Source organism: Callithrix jacchus, chromosome X (genome assembly GCF_049354715.1).
Source record: "Callithrix jacchus isolate 240 chromosome X, calJac240_pri, whole genome shotgun sequence".
Taxonomy (NCBI): Eukaryota; Metazoa; Chordata; class Mammalia; order Primates; family Cebidae; genus Callithrix; species Callithrix jacchus.
This window is the reverse complement of record NC_133524.1, coordinates 69,583,033-69,603,871: the sequence shown is the minus strand read 5'-3', so window position 1 is coordinate 69,603,871 and position 20,839 is coordinate 69,583,033. Positions and strand designations below refer to the sequence as shown.

General features: G+C 44.5%; 1 protein-coding gene across 22 annotated transcripts in view; it reads left to right on the top strand.

Moving 5' to 3' along the window:
- HDAC8 (histone deacetylase 8) overlaps positions 1–20,839 on the top strand; it is a 272,200-nt gene that overhangs the window by 230,825 nt on the left and 20,536 nt on the right. For 16 of the 22 annotated variants that reach the window (XR_013531559.1, XR_013531560.1, XM_078362969.1 and 13 more), the window contains one exon: positions 18,208–18,313. Coding sequence is in view for 19 of the 22 variants with exons in the window: in XM_078362969.1 (XP_078219095.1) it covers positions 18,208–18,313 (106 nt within the window). In the remaining 3 variants the exon portion in view is untranslated. Of the gene's footprint in view, positions 1–813; positions 2,879–18,207; positions 18,314–20,098; positions 20,150–20,190; positions 20,376–20,839 lie in introns of those variants that run through there. The other 6 variants (XR_013531558.1, XM_078362953.1, XM_078362955.1 and 3 more) reach the window with 5 other exon arrangements.

Sequence of the window (20,839 nt, the reverse complement as noted above, 5' to 3'; positions counted from 1 at the left end):
ATTTCTCCCATGCTGGATGCTTCCTGCGCTCAAACATGGGACTCCAAGTTTTTCAGTTTTGGAACTCGGATTGGCTCTCCTTGATCCTCAGCCAGCAGACAGCTTATTGTGGGACCTTGTGATCATGTGAGTTAATACTGAATAAACTCCCCCATATACATACATATATATATGTTCCATTAGTTCTGCTTCTCTAGAGAACCCTAACACATAATCTAGACCAATCTCTATTAAATTTTACCCATTTTTCCCCAAAATATCCCTTACATGGATTTGTTCAAATCAGGCTCCAAAGAAGGCCCATACATTAGGCATATACTTTTTAGGTTTAAGGCTACTTGATAGAATTTCAGGACTTATGGAAAAGTGGGGGACTAATCAGCTTGAAGGCCCTCTAGACATCCCAGATTTCCTAACCCTAGGAGCTTCAGGATAGCTTCTCCCTGGTTGGAGAAAGGAGCTAGCCATTCAGACCCCAGGTCCCTCATCTGATCTTTTTCTGTTCCCCAATAAGGGGTGGAGGGACAATCACCTTGGGGTGGAGTGGAGAGATAAGGAGAACCAGAGAAATGCCTTGCAAGCAAGTTTTTGCTCTGCCTCCTCTCCAACTACCCCTAATCCTCACCTCCATCCTGGCTGACCTCAGAAATATTTGGTTCTGCTGTGTAAATGTCATCGTAATTACAGTCATTCTTAGGAACTACTTATCATTATGCCTAATTACAGTATAGCACAATAATCATTATGTGTATCATTAAAGATGTGTCAGATTGACTTTGCCATGAGTTTTATTTCAATACTAAATTGTTCCAGTAGGCACAGCCTTCGGAGCTTGTTGCTCCTGGTCCCTACTGGGGAGCAGGAGACCAGCTGTTCACCGGCCTACATCTGAGCATCCCATCCTGTCCGGCCCAGTCCTGTCCACTGCCACCTGCGCTGGCTCTGCTGCAGCCCAAGTCCAAGGTGCCTGCCTGCCTGCCTGCCTGTCTGCTCTTCCTCTCCACGGACTGCACACCTGAGCTTAAGGCAGAGTGATTTGCACTTAACAAACAAAATCAACAAAACCCTGTAGGCTCTGCCAGCATCAACCACTGCTCCCCCTGTCCACCAAGATCTCAGTCAAGCTTCTTATTGACTCAATCCATGCAACATCTTCATTATTCTCCCTATATGGTGATAGGGAATATAAAATGAGCTGATATGTCCAAAGTCATTGGGTTCATCATTAGCAGAACCAGAAAGAGAACTAGAAGCTGTGATGCTGAGCCAGACCTTCTGTGGGAGCCCTGGCCAGGTCAGGCTCTCTGAGTTAGGCATTCCTCACTGGTATTGATGCATTTTCAGTTTTCAAATGTACCAAACAATGCTATCTGTGCTGCTGGGCAACTTTCTGAGAAGCAAGCACAGGAGAGTTGAGGGGTGTGGGGGCGGGGAGCGGTACTTTTCCAACTCGTGTTTTCGTGCTGTGAGAACCAAGCTGAGAGTCTGGACGAGGTCACCCTACACCTTACCTCATTGATACATTGTCAGGCTGCCTCTGCCAGCAGACTTCTTGCTGCTTGCCAGCACCAAGGTCGTCACGAATCAGATAAACCAATGTTGAAGAAGCATGTACAACCTATCAAATCATTGCCTAATGAGCCTTTCTTCTGGGTCCTGTGCAGACCCAACAAGTGAGTTCAATGCATGTTTGCTCAAATGCTCATTTTTGTGCTAAGAAAGCATCTTTGTGCTATGTAGTTCTTGCTCCTAAGAGCTGCACTCACAGCCCAGTGGGGCAGAAAAGCATGTAAACAGAGTGGGCCAGAAGGATGTAAAAGGTCTTGTGGATGGCTGGACGCGGTGGCTCATGCCTGTAATCCCAGCACTATGGGAGGCCGAGGTGGGAGATCATGAGATCTAGAGATTGAGACCAACCTGGCCAAAATGGTGAAACCCCATCTCTACTAAAAATACAAAAATTAGCTGGGCATGGTGGTGCGTGCCTGTAATCCCAGCTACTTGGGGGCCTGAGGCAGGAGAATCACTTGAACCAGGGAATTGGAGGTAGCAGTGAGCCACTGCACTCCAGCCTGGCAACAGTGAGACTCTGTCTCAAAAAATAGTTGGGGGGGGTGCTTGTGGAAACAAAGGGGATAGAATGAGGAACTCTGCCTTTGAGGAGTCAGCAAAGACTTCAAAGAGGTTACATTTGAGCTGGGTCTTGAAAGCTGAGTAGGAATGGTCTAGGCTGAGAAGGGAGGGCTGGGCATTCTCTGCAAAGGGAATGGTGAACAGAAAGGCAGGGAGGTGTGACAGAGCGTGAAGGAACCCAGGATCCTTTTGCAGATAAAGAGGAAACGAGTTTCCATTAATGTATCTCATGGCCTTAATAATTTAAGGTCAGACCTCAAGCTGGACCATCACTCTGGTTGACTAGTTTTCCATGACCTTTGCTTCCCTGCCCCTCTTTTGTGCCAGCCTTTTGGCCTTTTTGTAGTACCTCTGAATTTAGCTCAAAAGCTGATGCTGAAATATGCCATTTCATTTTGTTCATTCTACATTTTGTGCCAATCACACTGGCCCACTGAATGGCTTAGCTATATGTTTTTCTAGGTTTCATGGAGTAGCAAAAGGAAGCCTTTTTTCCCCTAGTGTCAAACTCAAGGAAGCAGAGCCTGCTGTGGGAAAGGATGGCACAAAATCTTTGAGGATACCTGAATTCCAAGGGCTAGGCATTTTCTGCCCATGTCTGTTGTCAACTGAGTGGCGTGTTTGTTTAACTGCAGACTGCTCTCTTCATTAGAAGGACATTAAAATGCTGTCGGTTTGAGTGTGGCAAGGTGATAAATGATCCTTGTGTGGACTCTTAAATAAACTATTAGGGGACAAGCTTAAATGTGCCTTTGCTAATCTGTTGGTGAACATTAGCCACATCTAGAGCCTTAGAGGGGCCCAACAGCCATAAGTTAGAGTTTTTGTAGTGAAAATGAAACCCCCTTCATTTATCTAGCCTCTAGGCATTTTCACAAAATTTCTTCCTGTGATCCTCATATACAACCATTTAAGGTTGGCAGAGTGGAAACTCGTGCCCCATTTGACCACTGCGGTGACAGAGCCTTGAAGAATTAAGTGTTGGTGGAAACCAGGCCCCTGATCACAGTGCTAGGGATCGTTCCTACTACTCCGTGATGGCTGCTGCTGAGTCAACCTTTCCCCTGTAGCATGTGGGCCTGGGCAGAGGTGGCACTCACACATTTATAGAACAGCTGGCTTCAGGGAAGCACCAAGTCTACAACTGTGGAACAGGCTCCCGGCTATGTTCACAGTACCCTCGCCTTAAGGAGTACCTCTGGATGCCTGCCATGTTAGCACCAAACTAGTAAGGTAGATAAAGAATGATAAAAGAGCAACCTTGGAGAGCAAATAACCCTCCAAGATCTACGTCATTTACTCCCTTCTTACCAGCAGGATCAGGTTCAACCTACATAAATCTATTTTAGTGTATTTTAATTGCTTGTAAACTAAGTGTTTCCTGGATATGTCACTGACCATGAATAATTAGAATCATTTCAATGACTGGGTTTTGGAAAGTGAATGGGAGAGCAGACAAAAAGGGGCTGCTCAGAAGCAAGAGCCATTTGTTAAAGCATGAGTGGAAGTGTTGTCTCAGCCTTCTCCAGTTTTGTTTTGTTTTTCTCATGATGTCACTAGAGCCGCCTGTTTTTCAACTACTCTGGCTGCCCTTTATTTTTTATGCATCTCTCATGTTAAGCAATGCCAGCTGCTGACAATGACCAGGCCCAACTGGCCACATGTCAGCATTATTCATTCACTCAGCAAAAATGTATGGAGTGCCTACTATGTGCCAGGCCCATACCAAATCCTAGGGACAAAGAAAAGAATAAAGCCCAGTTTCTACCCTTGAGGAGAACACTGCCCAGTGGAGGAGATAAGCACAAAAACAGTTACACTAGAATGTGTAAGTGATAGAATCAAGAGGCAGTGAGCCGTGGGAACACAGAGGAGGAACCTACTCTATCTGGGGGAGCTGGGAACAGCACAGTACAGAGGCAACATTTAGCAACCACTCAAGGGAAACAAAAGAGTTGACCAGATAAAGAGGAGCGGGGAGAAACACTTCAAGTCAATGTGGTTACAGTTTAGGGTCTGTAGCCCAGGCTGTGGTGTGCAATAAGGCTGGAGAAGTCAGCTGAGCTAGACCATGAAGGCCTTTGTATGTCCTGCTTTCAAGTTTGGACTCAGTCCTGCAGTCAGTGGCGAGCCGACCATGGTTTTTAAGCAAGGGAATGACATGATCAGATCTGAATTTCTGATGGAAAGCTCAGGAAGGGAGGGGAGACAGGAAAATCAGTTAGAGGCTAAGATTTTGCTTTGTCTTCTCTCTGGACTGCAGGAACTCCTTGCCTGCACCTCTATTACCACTCTTCCCACAGTGCATTATAATTACTCATTCGCGTAGCTGTCTCTCCATTCTCTCCTTAAGGGCAGGGGCCAAGTCTCCTGCATCTCTTCATGACCAGAGCCTGGCACACAGGAGTGCTCAGGAAACACTGGTATCATGTGAATGAGTGAATAAATGAATCAGTAGGTGGAAAGCAAGTGCAACTCCAATTTGCCCCAAGTAACCACTCTGATGGATATATCAGAGATAAATCCTACTCTGATGGAGTAGCAATTCCATCCATGGCTTTTCCCCTCTGCCAAGCCCATCAATCTATCATTGTCCTTCAGAAAAGAAAGATGCATTATTCAAAGCAGACAAGAAAATTGCTTACGGACCTGTGCTGGTGCTGGTTTTGACCCAGTACTCTCTTCTTTCTCTATAAATTAATTTTTGATGATTTGTGTAAAGTAGATCTTCATTGTCCTCATTCCACTTCTTTTGCATTTCATACCTTCTCTTCCTTCCTACTTAAATCTTGCTCTTCCTTCAAGGCCAGTTCAATTGCCTCCCATCTCCTCCATGAAGCCTTATTCATTACTCAGCCCCCACTCTCAGAATTAAGAACTCCCGCTTCAGAATTTCCCTTGAAAAATGACTTACCTCTGACATTCTTCTCATCATAGTTACTCCTGTACTTGTCTGTATTCTCTACTAGACTGTAAGCTCCTCAAGACCAGAGATTGTATCTGCATCATCATCATCTCCCCAGCACCTACCACACTGAATCCTGCCCCAGCAGATAACCAGTGTGTGTTTTCAAATGTAGGTTGAGCATCCCAAATTTGAAAATCTGAAATCCAAAATGCTCCAAAACCCAGAACTTTTTGAGCACCAACATGGTGTGCAAAGGAAATGGTCACTGGAACATTTCAGATTTCAGATTTTTGGATTAGGTATACTCAACTAATATATCATGCAAATATTCCAAAATCTGGAAAAAAATCAAAATCCAAAATATTTCTGGTCCCAAGTATTTCAGAAAAGGGATATTCAACCTGTAATACCCAAAGCATAGTGCTTGCTATCAGGCTGTCCCCTGAGAAATAATGCCAGTCTTGGGAGTGCTCCATGCCTCTTTGTATCTTCTTGCACATAGTTAGATATATTTTTCTTTGTTTAACAAGTAGTGAGAAAAAAAAATCATTGCTCATCAGATAGTGGGAATATCACAGAGATAGAGATTTCCTAAACTATATTATTTTGGGGGGTCTTTTTTGTATATATTTAGAGGGTACAAATGCAGGCTTCTTATATGCATATATTGCATGGTGGTGAAGTCTGGGCTTTTACTGGACACGTCACCCATTATTTAAGGTATTTTGATGAAATTAGGCATATTCAGGATGGTATTATTTCAGGTATTTTGAACGCATAAAATCCAGTGCCTCTAAACAAAGCACAAACACACTAATGCATTCAGGGTCATAAGTACAAATCTTTGTTGAAGAGCTTCAAAAAAAAGATGATGAGCATTCTCTTTGGAAGGACTTAAATTAGCTCTTCTTGGAACACATTATGCAAAATACCAAGAATTATAATTTTTCAGGTAGAAATGTCCAGCAGATGATTATAAATGCACATCAGAGGCTGGGGACAAACACTGACAGGACCCAGAGATGTAGGATCTTCATGTAGGCGTGATTACAACAACAACAGAGAGCACAAACTCCTGTAGAGAGAGAGAAGAGAGGCTGAGGATATAACCTGAGGGTACCTACATTTCACAGACAGATGAAAGTCTCCAGGGAAGGAGACTGAGAAGAAACAGGGAGAGCAGTGGTGATGAGGGAGAAGATAGTGTGATGACATGTACTGGAGAGAGATCAAATAGGATGAGTGATCAATGAAAAGAAGACCTTAGGTTGGGCAATTAGGAGGTCACTCTTGGTATCCTAAAGCAGGAATAGCAAATGTAGGGCACATATGACTACATGCCCTCAGATCCCACCCTGCGGGGATCCATGTATGTTACAAACTGATCATGGGGCCCACTTCCCTGCTGAACCAAGGCACAACCTCAGAATCTTTCTCAACACAGTACCCCAAGCAGCTAGTACCAATCAGTCAGAACTGTCAAGAAGCTGAAACCATCTCTCTTATAAAAAACAGTTCAAGGCCTGGCACGGTGGCTCTTGCCTGTAATCCCATTACTTTGGGAGGCCAAGGCTGGGGGATCACGTGAGATCAGGAGTTTGAGACCAGCCTGGCCAACATGGTAAAATCCCATCTCTACTAAAAATATTTTAAAATTAGCTGGGTGTGGTGGTGCATGCCTGTAATCCCAGCTACTCAGAAGGCTGCAGCAGGAGAATCACTTGATCCCAGAAGGTGGAGTTTGCAGTGAACCAAGATCACACCACTGCCCTCCAGCCTGGGTGACAGAGCAAGATTCCGTCTCAAAAAAAAACAGTTCAATGGAGGTATGGGTTGCAGTGAGTTGAAGTGTCTGAGAAATGAGGAGGTCAAGGTGTTAGAGAAAAGAAAAATTTTAAGAAGTTCAGAAGTGAAGGGATGGAGAGAGGGCAGTTGTTTGGAGTAGTGTAAGGATCATGCCAAGGCAATCCTTATGAATCCTCCAGTAGAAGCAGTTTTCAAAGTCATCTTAGTACTTGTCCAGCAACAAGCCAGGTAAAGCAATATCCCTATACTCTCCCTTCTTCCATCCCCACCCTTGGCTTAAGGAAAATTTGATGTAAAAAACCTTCGTGTGTAGGTGTGTTTCCAAAATATTCATTTGATTAACAGGGACATATGATTTAACCAGAGTTGGCCCTGCACATAGTATGAAGAAGGAATTCTCTCTAATCGTGGAAATTTGAGGATCAGCAGTGATGGGGCAAGGTATTAGTCTTGGCCAGGGCCCTTCCCTAAAACCCTTGAAACCACACCCTGAAGGAAAATTCTGGCCTACAGGGAGACCCTAGTGAAGTGACAGCCACCCTGCCCTTGTCTTTCCTGCCTCCTCCTCTGGACCTCCTTCTTCCCCTTCCCAATATAAGTGCCTCCTCATTTTTATTTGTTCTACTCCTTTCTGTTTTCTCTGTCCTGTGCCTCTCTCTCCTACCACTTCTAATTTCTCATACCCTCCTCTTCTTTTCCATCTTTTTTATTTGTTTTCACTTGGAATCCTTTTCTTGTTGATCTCTCTTCCCCTCTTTCTGGCTTCAGGATTTGGGGATATAAGGTAAGCTCTTCAGAATTCACCCTCATTCAGTCTAAATGGACATTTCTAGAGAAAGCCAATTTTACTACTGCTCATTACATTCAGAGCTCTGTTTCTTTGTACAGTTGATAAAGCACAAGAAAAAGAATGATAATATTCAGCATTTAATAATATTTACTGAGCATTTACAATGAGCCAAGCACACTGTTCTAAATTCTTTACGTGACTTCACTCATTTATTGTCACAACAATCCTATAAAATAGGTTCTGTTATTATTCCCATTTTACAAACAAGAATACCAAAGTACAGAACAGTTAAGTCACTTGCCTAAGGTCACACAGCTAGTAGATGTTCATTTGTGTTGCTATAAAGGAATACCTGAGGCTCAGTAATCTATAAAGAAAAAAGACTTAATTGGCTTTTGGTTCTGCAGGCTATGCAAACATGACACCAACACCTTCTGGTGGGGCCTCAGGAAACTTCCAATCGTAGTAGAAAGCAAAGGGGAGCCAACATGTTACATGGCCAGAGAGGAAGCAAGAGAGAGATGGGAAAGGTCCCAGACTCTTTTTTTTTGAGATGAAGTTTCACTGTTGTTACCCAGACTGGAGTGCAATGGCGCGATCTCAGCTCACCACAACCTCCGCCTCCTGGGTTCAAGCAATTCTCCTGCCTCAGCCTCCCAAGTAGCTGGGACTACAGGCGCGTACCACCATGCCCAGCTAATTTTTGTATTTTTAGTAGAGACGGGGTTTCACCTTGTTGACCAGGATGGTCTCGATCTCTTGACCTCATGATCCACCCGCCTCGGCCTCCCAAAGTGCTGGGATTATAGGCGTGAGCCCCCGCGCCCGGCCAGGTCCCGGGCTCTTTTAACAACAAATGTGACATTAACTCTCAGAGCAAGAATGCACTCTTTACCATGGGGAAGACACCAACCCAAACACCTCCCACCAGGCTTCACCTCCAACATTGGGGATCACATTTCAACATGAAATTTGGAGAAGACACACATCCAAACTCCATCAATGGTAGAGCAAAGATGTAGGACTCATCCCATATGACTCCAGAAATCTCAGTTTTTAACTGCTATGCTTATTGCTTCATGATGTAGTGGAATCCTATAAGGTAGGAAGTTCAAAGTCATTGGTTCAAGTTCACATCTGTTAACTATATTACATAGTGTTAAGATTATGATCTTGGGCAAGTCACCTAATTTGTCCAGTGCCCCATAAGTTTGAGGGCATTTTATTGTACACTAACCAATACTACATACTTTAGCCTGGATTTATTCCTCGCTTTTGCTATAATATCTTCCCTCTCTATTTGATTGTCATCTCCTTGAGAGTAGTCACCAGACCTTTTTTTTGTTTGTTTTGTTTGTTTTGTTTTTTTTAGTACTCAGCTGTCCCTAGGGCCTAGAATGATGCTCAGCACCTAATACAATGCATGCATGTGCACACATGCACACATATACACGCACACACACACTGCTATGGACTGGCTAACACAGGAACCTTACTAATTAGATGATATGCAAAAGGGCTATATATATATGTGTTCACAAAAGTTTCTAAGTACTTTAGCTAATGAAATAAGATGTTCATATTGAGTATATTCTTTGCTTAAATATAATTACAGCTTAAGTTACAGTGAGCTATGATCACATTACTGCATACCAGCCTGGGTGACACAGTAAGAACTTGCCTCTAAAATAATAATAATAATAATAATAATTAGTGTTCCAGCAAGATAACATTGTTCAGGTTTACTTGATTCTTTTGCTTAATAAACTTTTTTTATACCAATAGGTAAAATGCCATTAAAATATCTGAAAAATAAAAACATTTCCATGCCCTCTTCATTCACTCAAAAGGTCCTTGGCACAACCATGCACTGGTGCATAAACCTCACCACCAAGTAGTTTTTAGGTACCGACTCTGTGTTCAGAGGTAAAATGAGTACCACAGGTGGGATACAAATGTAGCCTAGACAGGACACCAGGTATCTATTCCAGCAACTAAGAATTCACTTTTTTTCCATCCTCAAGTTCACCTCCACATGTACCATCTTATCTCCAATAGCCCATATCTCCCTGACCTTTTGGTTGTGCTCTGTACACTCCCAATCCCGCATCCCCCTGCCTGTTCACAATCACTTTTGATGTGCTGCTTCCTGCCGGTTCAATTCAACAACTAATGGAGTTATTATTTTTGTTTGTGTCATAAAGTCATGGCAATAAAATCTACTCCCAATAATACCACTGCAATTTTATGTCCTTAAAATGTACCATAAATGACATACGTAATCACTGAATTTCCTGTAAACAGAAATGGTTTTCTGGGAAAAAAGAGGACTTTTTTTTTTTTGTTTCTGTGATGGTTGAGCGCAAGTTCTTTGATGGAGTAATTGGTGATATAGGAAAGATTGAGAAGCATCGTACGAGACCATGTTATGGCTCAAAGGGCTGGTGCTGTGTTATTCTGGTTATGATGAGTTCTTTTTACAGGGTGATTCAGGACAAGAAAAGCTCTTCCTGACCAGAACCTACATTACCATCACAGGCACGACTTCTCCAACTAAAAACAGTAAAGCCTCAGGGGTCTGCAAGAGAGATTGGCACTGACCTTGGGCTTGCCCTGATAGAAGCAAGTATAATGTTTAGGGAAAAGTAGACCTAGAGTTAACAATAAAAAATGTGAGAGCTACTTGGATTTTTATAGAAAGGGATTTGGACAGAGCAGTGTCATTGTATCCCTGACTGACTAGAAGAGAGGGAGGCTACTTTAGCTACAGGGCCATATTGCCAGCATGGCAGATGTATCCCTTTAAGCATCTTCCTTATGCTGCTTCTCATCCCTGAAGTTCCAGGAGATTTCACTTTCTGTTCTCTATCTTCCTCTCTACTTGCTCTTTTTCCTTCTATTCACTGGATCTTTTTATCCCCTGACTACCTTGTAAATGTAGACATTCTCCCACATTTTTTTACCTTAGTCCCCAGCCATGACCTCACTTCTACACACTATCATCATCTCTCCAGCTGCCTCCTAGACATCGTGATCCAGATGCCTCACCATCATCTCAAACCCAGCTAAACCCTAGCCTATTATCTTTCCTTAGGTAGACTTGCTCTTACTGCTAACTTACCTCAGCTTCTGTTAGTGGCACTGCAAGTCTCCCACTCACCCAGACTCAAAATCCAGTAGTGAACTTTGACTTCTCTCTTTTCCTTCATAGCCAACCAGTTGGCAAGTCCTATTGAGTATCTACCATCTCAGTATCTCTTTTCTTTTCTTTTTCTTTTTTTTTTTTTTTTTTTTTTGAAACAGGGTCCCAATCTGTTGCCCAGGCTGGAGTGCAGTGATGCAATCTCGGCTCACTGCAACCTCTGCCTCCTGGGTTCAAGGATTCTCATGCCTCAGCCTCCCAAGTAGCTGGAACTACAGGCATGCACCACCATGCCTGGTTAATTTTCATATTTTTAGTAGAGACGGGGTTTCACCATGTTGGCCAGGCTGGTCTTAAACTCCTGGCCTCATGTGATCCACCTGCCTCAGCCTCCCAAAGTGCTGGGATTACAGGGGAGAGCCACCACGCCCGGCCCCAACACAGTATCTCTTTCCCATCCACTCCATCCCCACAGCAATCACTCTGGTTCAAGCCTTTTGTATCCCCCACTTTGTACTATTGCAGGTGCCTCCACATTGCTCACCCAGCCTTTCATATGCTGCTCTGAGTTCCCATAAGGCACAGCTCCAGTCCTGACTCTGCCTCATTGCCTGTCATATTAAGTCCTGTCTCCTCAACATGGGAATCAAGGCTTCCTATGCTCTCTTTTTCCAACTTTAGCCCACTAACAGTGCTTACTGGTCCCCAAACTTGTCCTGCATTCTTTGCCTCCTCTAACTATCCTCCAACACATACTCCATCCCTGCCTGTCTGGAATCACCCCATCCTTCAAGAGCCTAATCCTCCCTACTGGATGTGAATCTATTCAGAATCCCAATCATTTTATTGCATTCAACAAACGTGAATTGAGCACCTATTATTTTCCAGGCCTTATGCTAGTAGCTATAGATAATAGGATAATATAGAGATTTAAAAAAAAAACAGTATTCTTCCCTTATGGACCTCTTTCTATGGGCCAGAAAGACAGGCATAACTAACTCGAAATATCTATCATGCTGCCCCAGACTCCCATCCGATAGACTCTTTACCCTCAGCCCATAAACATTCTTAATATCCTCCCATCTACCCAGCCCTACCCCTGTATCAAGCTCCTAGAAAAAAAAAAAACACAGTACACAGAAGGGGTCCCCAACCCCCACTCCACGAGGCCACAGGCCAGTGTCCTGTTAGGAACCAGGCCTCACAGCAGGAGGTGAGCAGTGGGCAAGAGAGGATTACCATCTGAGCTCCACCTCCTGGCAGATCAATGGCAGCATAAGGTTCTCATAGGAGTGTGAACCCTATTGTGAACTGCACATGCAAGGGATCTAGGTTGTGCACTCCTTATGAAAATCCAATTAATGCCTGATGATCTGAGGTAGAACACTCTCATCCTGAAAGCATCCCCACCTCCCTAGTCAATGGAAAAATTGTCTTCCACAAAACCGGTCCCTGATGCCAAAAAGGTTGGGGACTGCTGGTATACAGTAGTTCCCTTCTTATCCCCCTTTCACTTTTCTCAGCTTCAGTTACCTGCTGTCAACTGTGGTCCAAAAATATTAAATGGAAAATTCCAGAAATAAATAATTCTCAAGTTTTAAATTGCACATTGTTCCTAATAGCATGATAAAATCTCATACTGTCCTGCTCCCTCCCACCCAGGACATGCATCATCCCTTTGTCCAGAGTATCCCTGCCACCCGCCGTTAGTCACTTAGTAGCTGCCTTGATTATCAGACCAACTGTCACAGTGTCACAGTGCTTATGTTCAAGTTACCCTTATTTTGCTTAATAATGGCCCCAAAGCACAAGAGTAGTGATGCAGGCAGTTCAGATATGCCAAAGAGAAACCATGAAGTACTTCCTTTAGTGAAAAGGTGAAAGTTCTCAACTTAAGGAAGAAAAAAAATCATATGCTGAGGTTACCAAGATCTACAATAAGAACAGATCTATCTGTGAAATCATGAAGAGCCGGGCCGGTAGCTCACGCCTGTAATCCCAGCAATTTGGGAGGCCTACGTGGGCAGATCATTTGAGGTCAGGAGTTGGAGACCAGCCAAGAAGACCAGCCTGGTCAACATGGTGAAACCATGTCTCTACTAAAAATACAAAAAAATTGGCCAGGCATGGTGGTGTGCGACTGTAATCCCCACTACTCGGGAGGCTGAGGAAGGTGAATCACTTGAACCCAGGAGGGGAAGGAAGGAAGGAAGGAAGGAAGGAAGGAAGGAAGGAAGGAGGGAAGGAGGGAAGGAGGGAAGGAGGGAAGGAGGGAAGGAGGGAAGGAGGGAAGGAGGGAAGGAGGGAAGGAGGGAAGGAGGGAAGGAGGGAAGGAGGGAAGGAGGGAAGGAGGAAAGGAGGGAGGGAGGGAAGGAAGGAAGGAAGGAAGGAAGGAAGGAAGGAAGGAAGGAAGGAAGGAAGGAAGGAAGGAGAGAGAAAGGGAAGGGAGGGAGGAAGGAAGGGAGGGAGGGAGGGAGGAAGGAAGGAAGGAAGGAAGGAAGGAAGGAAGGAAGGAAGGAAGGAAGGAAGGAAGGAAGGAAAGGAGGGAGAAAGGGAAGGGAGGAAGGAAGGAAGGAATCTGTGCTAGGTTTGCTTTCGCACCTCAAACTGCGAAAGTTATAGCCACAGTGAAGGATAAATGCCTAATTAAGAAGGAAAAGGCATTAAATCTGTGGGTGGAAGACAACAGAAACCTGTTCCCATTGAGAACAATTAGGCTCGTTACTATCTGCGGTTTTAGCCATCCGCTGGGATTAGAATCTATCCCTCAGGGATGAGGGGGGATGACTGTATTTCCATCATCACTCTCATGTCTACCTCCTCACTCCCATCAGACTTCTGCCCACCCTCCACTGACTTTGCTGCAGCAAAGGTCTCCTTCCAGTGGACAAATCAGAAGACACTTTTCAGCCTTCCTCTTTTTTACCCTCTCAGCAAGATTTCAAATTGTTGTCAGAACTGTTTGCACTCCCCGCGCCCACCTCTGAAGTAGTGATGTTCCCCATAATTCTTTTCTTGCGTCTCCCCTCTTCTTACTCTGTAGTAAGTTCCCCCCACCCCCAGCAACCATGGCGTGGTGGCGTGTACCTGTAGTCCCAGCCACTCGGGAGGCTGAGGCAGAAGAATCTCTTGAACCCAGGAGGCAGAGGTTGCAGGGAGCCAAGATAGCGCCACTGCACTCCAGCCCTCATGAGCAACAGCGAGACACTCCATCTCAAAAAATAATAATAATAATGCTTAGACACTTTAGGTGCCTGACACATAATAAGCTTGTAATACGTGTTAGTGGTTATTACTTTTATTTTTAGTATGGTTAATATTATACCACTCATCACACTGGTCTATAATAATCCCTCCTATGAAACATATCTTATTGTCTTTGTACCCCAGTGACTAACCTAGTTGGGCACATAGTAGATACTAAATGTTGAGGCAAGGATAAAAGGATTGGTGGATTCAGGTTTGTTGCTTGGTTTCCTCTAAACAAACATGATTATGGAGGATTAACAGCAACCTTGGGGCTTCTGCTGAATATCTTTTTGACCAACTATCTAGTTGTATGCTGCTTTCACTGTGTGAGCAAGACCTGAAGAGACATGAGCAAGAAAAGAGCATTGAGGTGGGCTGAACTGAACTCAAGCTGAGCTATTTACATTTCTTTCTTCATTGACTCCAGGATTGAAAGGGACCAACTACCCTAAAGTAGCCACTACCTTTCATTTCCATCATTCTGCCTCATCTCATACTTTCCATTTGCCTCCTTTTCAGTACTATATTCCCCCACAAAGTTGCATAAACTGAAGCCCAGAAAGCAAAAGAAGTGCTGAGGGGGAAAGGGGAAGGGGTGGAGAGAGGTTAGCAACTCCCTCTTTTCTTTACTGAGATCAAAGCCAGCATTTTTCCTTGAAGGTCAGCTGGCCTCTTTCATCCCCTGCTCCACCTGTCTGGGAATGGGATTGCTGCTTGCCGATTTCCTTTCCTCTTCAGGACTGGAGGGTGGTTTCAGGGTGGGGTCTCAAGCTATTTCTAGTTCTAGCCAAATCCCTCCACCCCAACATCTCTTTTGCCTTACGTGATTATATTTCCTTTCCACCTCGCCAGTAAGTAACAAGTGACAGGACTATAGGACAGGAAACTGAGAGAAGTCAACTTCTCCACAGGCTAGTCAATTTCTCCTAGCCTAAGCTAATGGCTTAAGCAAGTGGAAAAGGACACTGAGACTCCTGGGTTTGCTCTGGCAGGAAGAACAGGCTCCTCGTTGTACATCTCAGCCCTAAGCACTTCACCTGATATCCCTCAGGGTATGGATGAGGCTTGGTTAGGCAAGGGCCTCTTGCCCCAGGAGAAGGGAATTCACATTTATTGAAGTCCTACTATGTGCTGGGCCCTGTGCTGGGCCTTTTATAGATATTATCTCATTGGCTCCTAAAAACCCAACCAGATCAGCATTTGTCATCGTCAGGTAGAAATGATGAAACAGAGATTAAAAAGCTTACCTGATGACAGGTACACTGAAATCTCAGAATTCACCACTATATAATTCATCCATGTAACCAAAAACTACTTGTACCCCGAAAAGCTAATTAATTTTTTTAAAATATTTTTTTTAAAAAAAGAGGCTTACCCGAGGCACACAAGCTAAATCTAGGCACCAAAATCTAGCTCCCCTGACTCTATAGCCAGTGCTCTTTCCACTTCATCATGCTGCCTCAAGAGTCTAGAAAAACCGTTAATGCTATGAATTGATTCTTTGAATTATTTTACACAATTAGCTATATGGCTAGCTAAACCCTTGTGAGTTAATTTAATTCGACATACATTTAAGGGAAACCTGTGATGACTTGAGTTGGACGCTACAGGGTATGCAAAGAGAACATGACATAAGTTTCTACCTTTGCAGGCCAGCCAGCTGCCATGTAGAACTGGCTCACAACACAAGGACTTTCTTAAATCATCTGAGTCCCCTAACCTAAGAGTAGTGTAAATACTGGAAATAACATTTGATTGGCAAAGGTGGGGAGAAGTTGAGGAACCCAGACTTCGCTATTACCTGCAGCCAGCCTGCTTCAGCAAAGAATGAATTATATATGATTGTGCCTACTATGTGGCTCAGTTAGTTAAAAGCCAGGTGCTAATGAAACCAGGACAAGAGGCTTAGTCCCAGTAGAACTGAGTTCTGTCACACAGCAGCCAATCCTGGTCCCAGCCGAACATCTTGCAGCCGTGTGCTCTTGGTCAAAGAGGGAGTTAAAGTAGGAGAGTGAGAGTAAGTGCATAATAGGCACACATAAGCGAGGACGCGTTGTTCCAAACACTCAGCCCTAATCAAGCAGCTCATGACATGTCTCACTGACAGAGAATTGGCAGTGTCATCTTTGCAACTGGAGGCACAACATTCCCTTCTCCTATACCTATGCTAGGCACCCCACCCCTGATTTTATAGCACGTTAATGCCAGGGCTTTGGGTCTCTGAGAGGAGCTTCTTCATTGCAGCTGCCTTTCTTCTGTTGTACTCTCTAAGCCTGTCTTTCCGTACCCATGAAATGAGTGTACCAATTGACACACTCTGGAGAAGAACCTGCCTAAGGAGAGAGTGCCACAGCTGTTTAAAGCCTTCTCTTCCACAGCCAAGCCCAAAAGTTCCTCAAACTTGGACTGAGGGGCCCTCCTTGACTAAAAATACAAGCCTCTAAAGTTTCTTCAATCATGATGCAGGGGCAAGGGGGTACTGGCTGTGGATGTGTCCCCCAGGTAACCCCTCTTGTCTGTTCCACATATGGGTTTGTTAAAGACAATCTCTACTCAAAGGCTTTTCTATCTCTGGAACTTGGGGCTTCAGGCATTAGAGAGTAATAGCAGGAAGGACCTAAGCCCCTCTCTTTCTAGATCAGCCCACATATACATACACACACACAAAGGGCATTATAAGCATTGGCACAGTCTTGGGCATTCTTCTTTTTTTCTTTTAATTAAATGTGTAGAGTTTTCTGTCATGGGTGTGGGAAACCATCTCCACATCAAATTACTTCCATAGATTCTACAAAGACACTGTTAGAATCCCTAGAGATTGTTCCACAACATCTCCCACGGTGACAGATGTACATCCAGACTCTTAAGGATAATTTGGTGACAATGGCAATAACTCTGGATTATTTTTAAGAAGCTATTTGAATGACATCAAAGTCATGATGCACATCAATATTCTTTTTTCATGCCCTCTGTACCACTTTTTTTTCATAGAATTTGAATTTCCCTGGTTTACTTACCACCTAACAATATCACTATTGAAAGCACATAATGTTAAGGACCATATGCTCTCCCTCTGGAGAGTTTGCACAAATACTATTTCTGTTAAAAACTAAACAGAAATAGTAGCTTTGCATATTTCCCATTCAAAGACTTATCCCAATTGAATGATTTCCTTTGTCAGGGAGTGTTTTACCCCAAGTGGGCCCTACCAGAGAAGCTGAATCAGATATTGTGACTTCCCAAAGGTCACAAGGAGTCATCATCTACCAAGCTAGAAATAGAATCCACAAACATTTATTTTGAGTCCCTGAATTTAAAAACAAATAAACTCTACGACTGAGAAAGAAAAATTAAAGTAGAGAAACTAGACTTCATTGCCATTCCTGGGACAGGGAATTCAAGGCAACCAAAACTAACAGGCAGCTGCCATGGTCTGTGGGGACCAAGGAGATGAATAAGACACAGGTGCTGCCTGCCTTCAGGGAGCTGACAATCCAGTGTGGGGAGATTGGGTCACTGTTGAAAATCCTCTATCCAATGCAGAATATGCCTGTGAACACCTAGAGGACCCCAGAGGAGGTCTCATCCATCTTTACAGCCCCTCTCCAGCCAACACAGTGACCTGCCTGTGACGTGCAGGCAAGCGCTGTGTGTTTAAGGGCCCTGAAAGAAGTACCAACAGAATGTTCTTGGGGTTGGTGGAGAAGGAGGGACAGCTTTGTGAAGGAGGTGACATTTGAGCTGTGCCTGGAAGGATGGGGAGGTTTTTCACAGGCAGCTGGGACTGGAGGAGGGCCTTTGCAGGCCCCAGGAAAGAGCAATGGCAAAGATCCTAAGGGAAGAGAAAGCATGGTGTGATTTGGAAAAGCACCAAACAGACTAGTGTGGCCAGAGGACAGGGAAGCAATAAGAGCTGAAGTTGGAGAGAAAGTTGAGACCTGAGCAGAGAACCGTTGGACAGCAAGCTAAATAATTTCACAGGGGACTGTCACCGAAGGTCTGAGCAAGGGGAGTAGTGATACCACCAAGGCAGGGCCTCCTGCTGCATCATCCCGTTCAGCCTAAGGAGGCCTCCCTTGCCTTGTGGTAGTGTGAGTTTCTTTCGATTGTTTGTATGTGGTTAGTTTGGAGGGTTTATGTGACTTAGTTTGTTTTTTGGCCTTTCCCTTTTCCTTACAGTTTTTCACAGCATATGGTCCTGATTATGTGCTGGAAATCACACCAAGCTGCCGGCCAGACCGCAATGAGCCCCACCGAATCCAGCAAATCCTCAACTACATCAAAGGTGAGTAACTGCCCCTCGAGGCCTGCCCTCCTTGTTCCACCCAGTTTGTGGTGGCCCATCAGTGGAGGCTTCCTTAAATACCATTTGCCTTTTGGTAGCTAATCGTTTCACTGACTTGGAAGGGAAACCTCTTCTTGGCCTGACAGCTTGGAGCTGGAATTCTACACTGGCCACTCTGGTTGGGATTGTCATTTGGCTGGCTAACGTCACCTCAGAAGGGCAAAGTTTCAGCTTTTGGCACCTCCAGGGGAAAATCAGTTCTAAAGTGTTCCCTGAGACCCTTTTTATTTCAAAAGGCCAATAGTAAAGCACTCTTTAAGATGAGAAAAGTTGGTGGGACACCATGGCTCATGACTGTAATCCCAGCACTTTGGGTGGCTGAGGCAGGAGGATTGCTTGAGCCCAGGAGTTCAAAACCAACCTGAGCAACATGGCGAGATTCCAACTCTGCAAAAAAAAATTTTAAATAGCCAGGCATAGTGGCATGTGCCTGTGGTTCCAAATACTTGAGAGGCTGAGGCAGGAGGATCCTTTGAGCCCAAGAGGTCAAGGCTGCAGTGAGCCATGTTCACACCACTGCATTCCAGCCTGGGTGAGACCCTGTCCCTCCCCACCAAAAAAAACAGGAAAATTAATTCAAGTCAACTCAGACTTAGCAGGGATGGGGAGGGGACTCACAGACGTTCTGTTCCAATATGTATGATTCCTTGATCCAATAGAGCCTTGAAATAATGTGGAACTACAATGAGTAGTCAGGTATTCTGATGCCCTGGGAGCAGGTTCCCTGGACTTAGCCTGAGTGCTGCAGATGGGCTGCTGGCCTAGCCTCCTTCCCTTCCCCAAGGCTGGCCTGGAATCATTCTGGCCTCGGGGTGAAGGTAAGTGGCAGTCATCAGGGCATTGTCCTCCTGATCCCACTGTCCACTGGCTGTTTGTGGTCACTGCCCTCAGCATTCCAGTAGGGCCCCTCTCAACTCCAGCTGCTTCTTCACAACTCACTCCATCCACGATTTGCATTAAGTATTTTTGGCACCCATTTTCCTGTTGAATTTAATGTGCATATGCATGTGTGTATTTTTTTTATTCTAGTTATTTGCCAGAGTTAAGAGACCAAGGGTATCTTTTTGCCCATCCTGGACAGAGAAATTCCCATGTTTATTCATAAAACGACAAAGATAGCACCAGTTATCCTACCTTTGAGTCCCTCACTGGAATATAATCCAACACAAAAAGGAGGCCTGTTCAATGCTGGAGTCAGTCTGAGGAAATACTCTATGTCCTGAGAGTCTTTGCTGCAGGTTACATTAATGCCCCTATCCACTAGCAGAGCCCAGTATATGACAGCAGCGAAATCTTCATGTCCTGAGCTCATTTAGCCGGAGAAAAGTTTCTAAGCTAAGAAGTCATGGACTCTCAAGGCTATTCTCACAGCATTGCCGATTGTCTCTTCTGAGGCATCTTTAGCCCATGGCCTTCTCCTGACCCTATAGCTTCAAGCTACCTCCCTCTTACCTCTCAATGGCTACTGACACCACAAGTCCTTGCTTCCTAACCAAATCCTCCTCCCTTATCCAACTTTTAAGACCTTGAAAATCCTTCCACTCCTGGTCCTTCTCCAGTCCTTCTCACTGTGTTGCAGCCCTGATGAACACTACCCATTGATTCAACCCTAGTTTCCCCTGCTCCCCTCAAACCTGGGACACATGGCCTGTGTTCCTCAGAACTGATTCTGGACAAGCTTCTCTTACCCTTCTTTCTTTAACACTGCCATTTTCCCCCATTCAGGCTCTAAATCCTGGTAGAGCACAGACAAAGCAATAGAAACAGGGAAACTAAGCAAGCCTTGCAGCTACTCACTCACACCTCCGTATGTGCAGATACGTGTATGCCCTTGCTTCCCTGCACACATACCCAGGCACATAGCTCCAGAGAGTGGTGAAATGGAAATGACAAGCGAGAGAAGACATAAGGAAGGGAATGCAAAGGGAAGAGAACAAGGAAAGGTAAGAATCAAACAGATTTGAGATAAAAGGCTAGGATGAGGGTTGGTGAAAAAAATAATAGATCTTGAAGGACATGAAAATTACATGGAAGTCAAGTTTGTTAAAGATTCTAACAGATTAAAGCAATATTCTGATTGTAACACAATGAAATCAAACTGGGAGAAAACATACGGACCAGGAATTGGGTCCTACAAAAGCAACTACACGCTTTCAAATCTGGACAACGTGGCTTAGCAGCATTTTGCTAAAAGAGAATTAGGGATTTGAGTCAACTAGGAACTCTGTATGAGTCACCAGGGCAAGGTGGCCTCTAGAGATGCTAATGCAGTATTGACCTCATTTTAAAGGGCTCTAGACAAATAGGAGCATGTTCTTGGAGGTCAGTCGGGCTGGGGAGAGGACTGGAGCTCAGGCTCCAAGAGGTCTGGTGGGAGGTACTGGGGCCTTTTGGAGAATGCTCGAGGATGTGGTTTCTACTTCATTTATCTGTCACAGAGCAAAGGGCATAGACAGGGTCCATGTG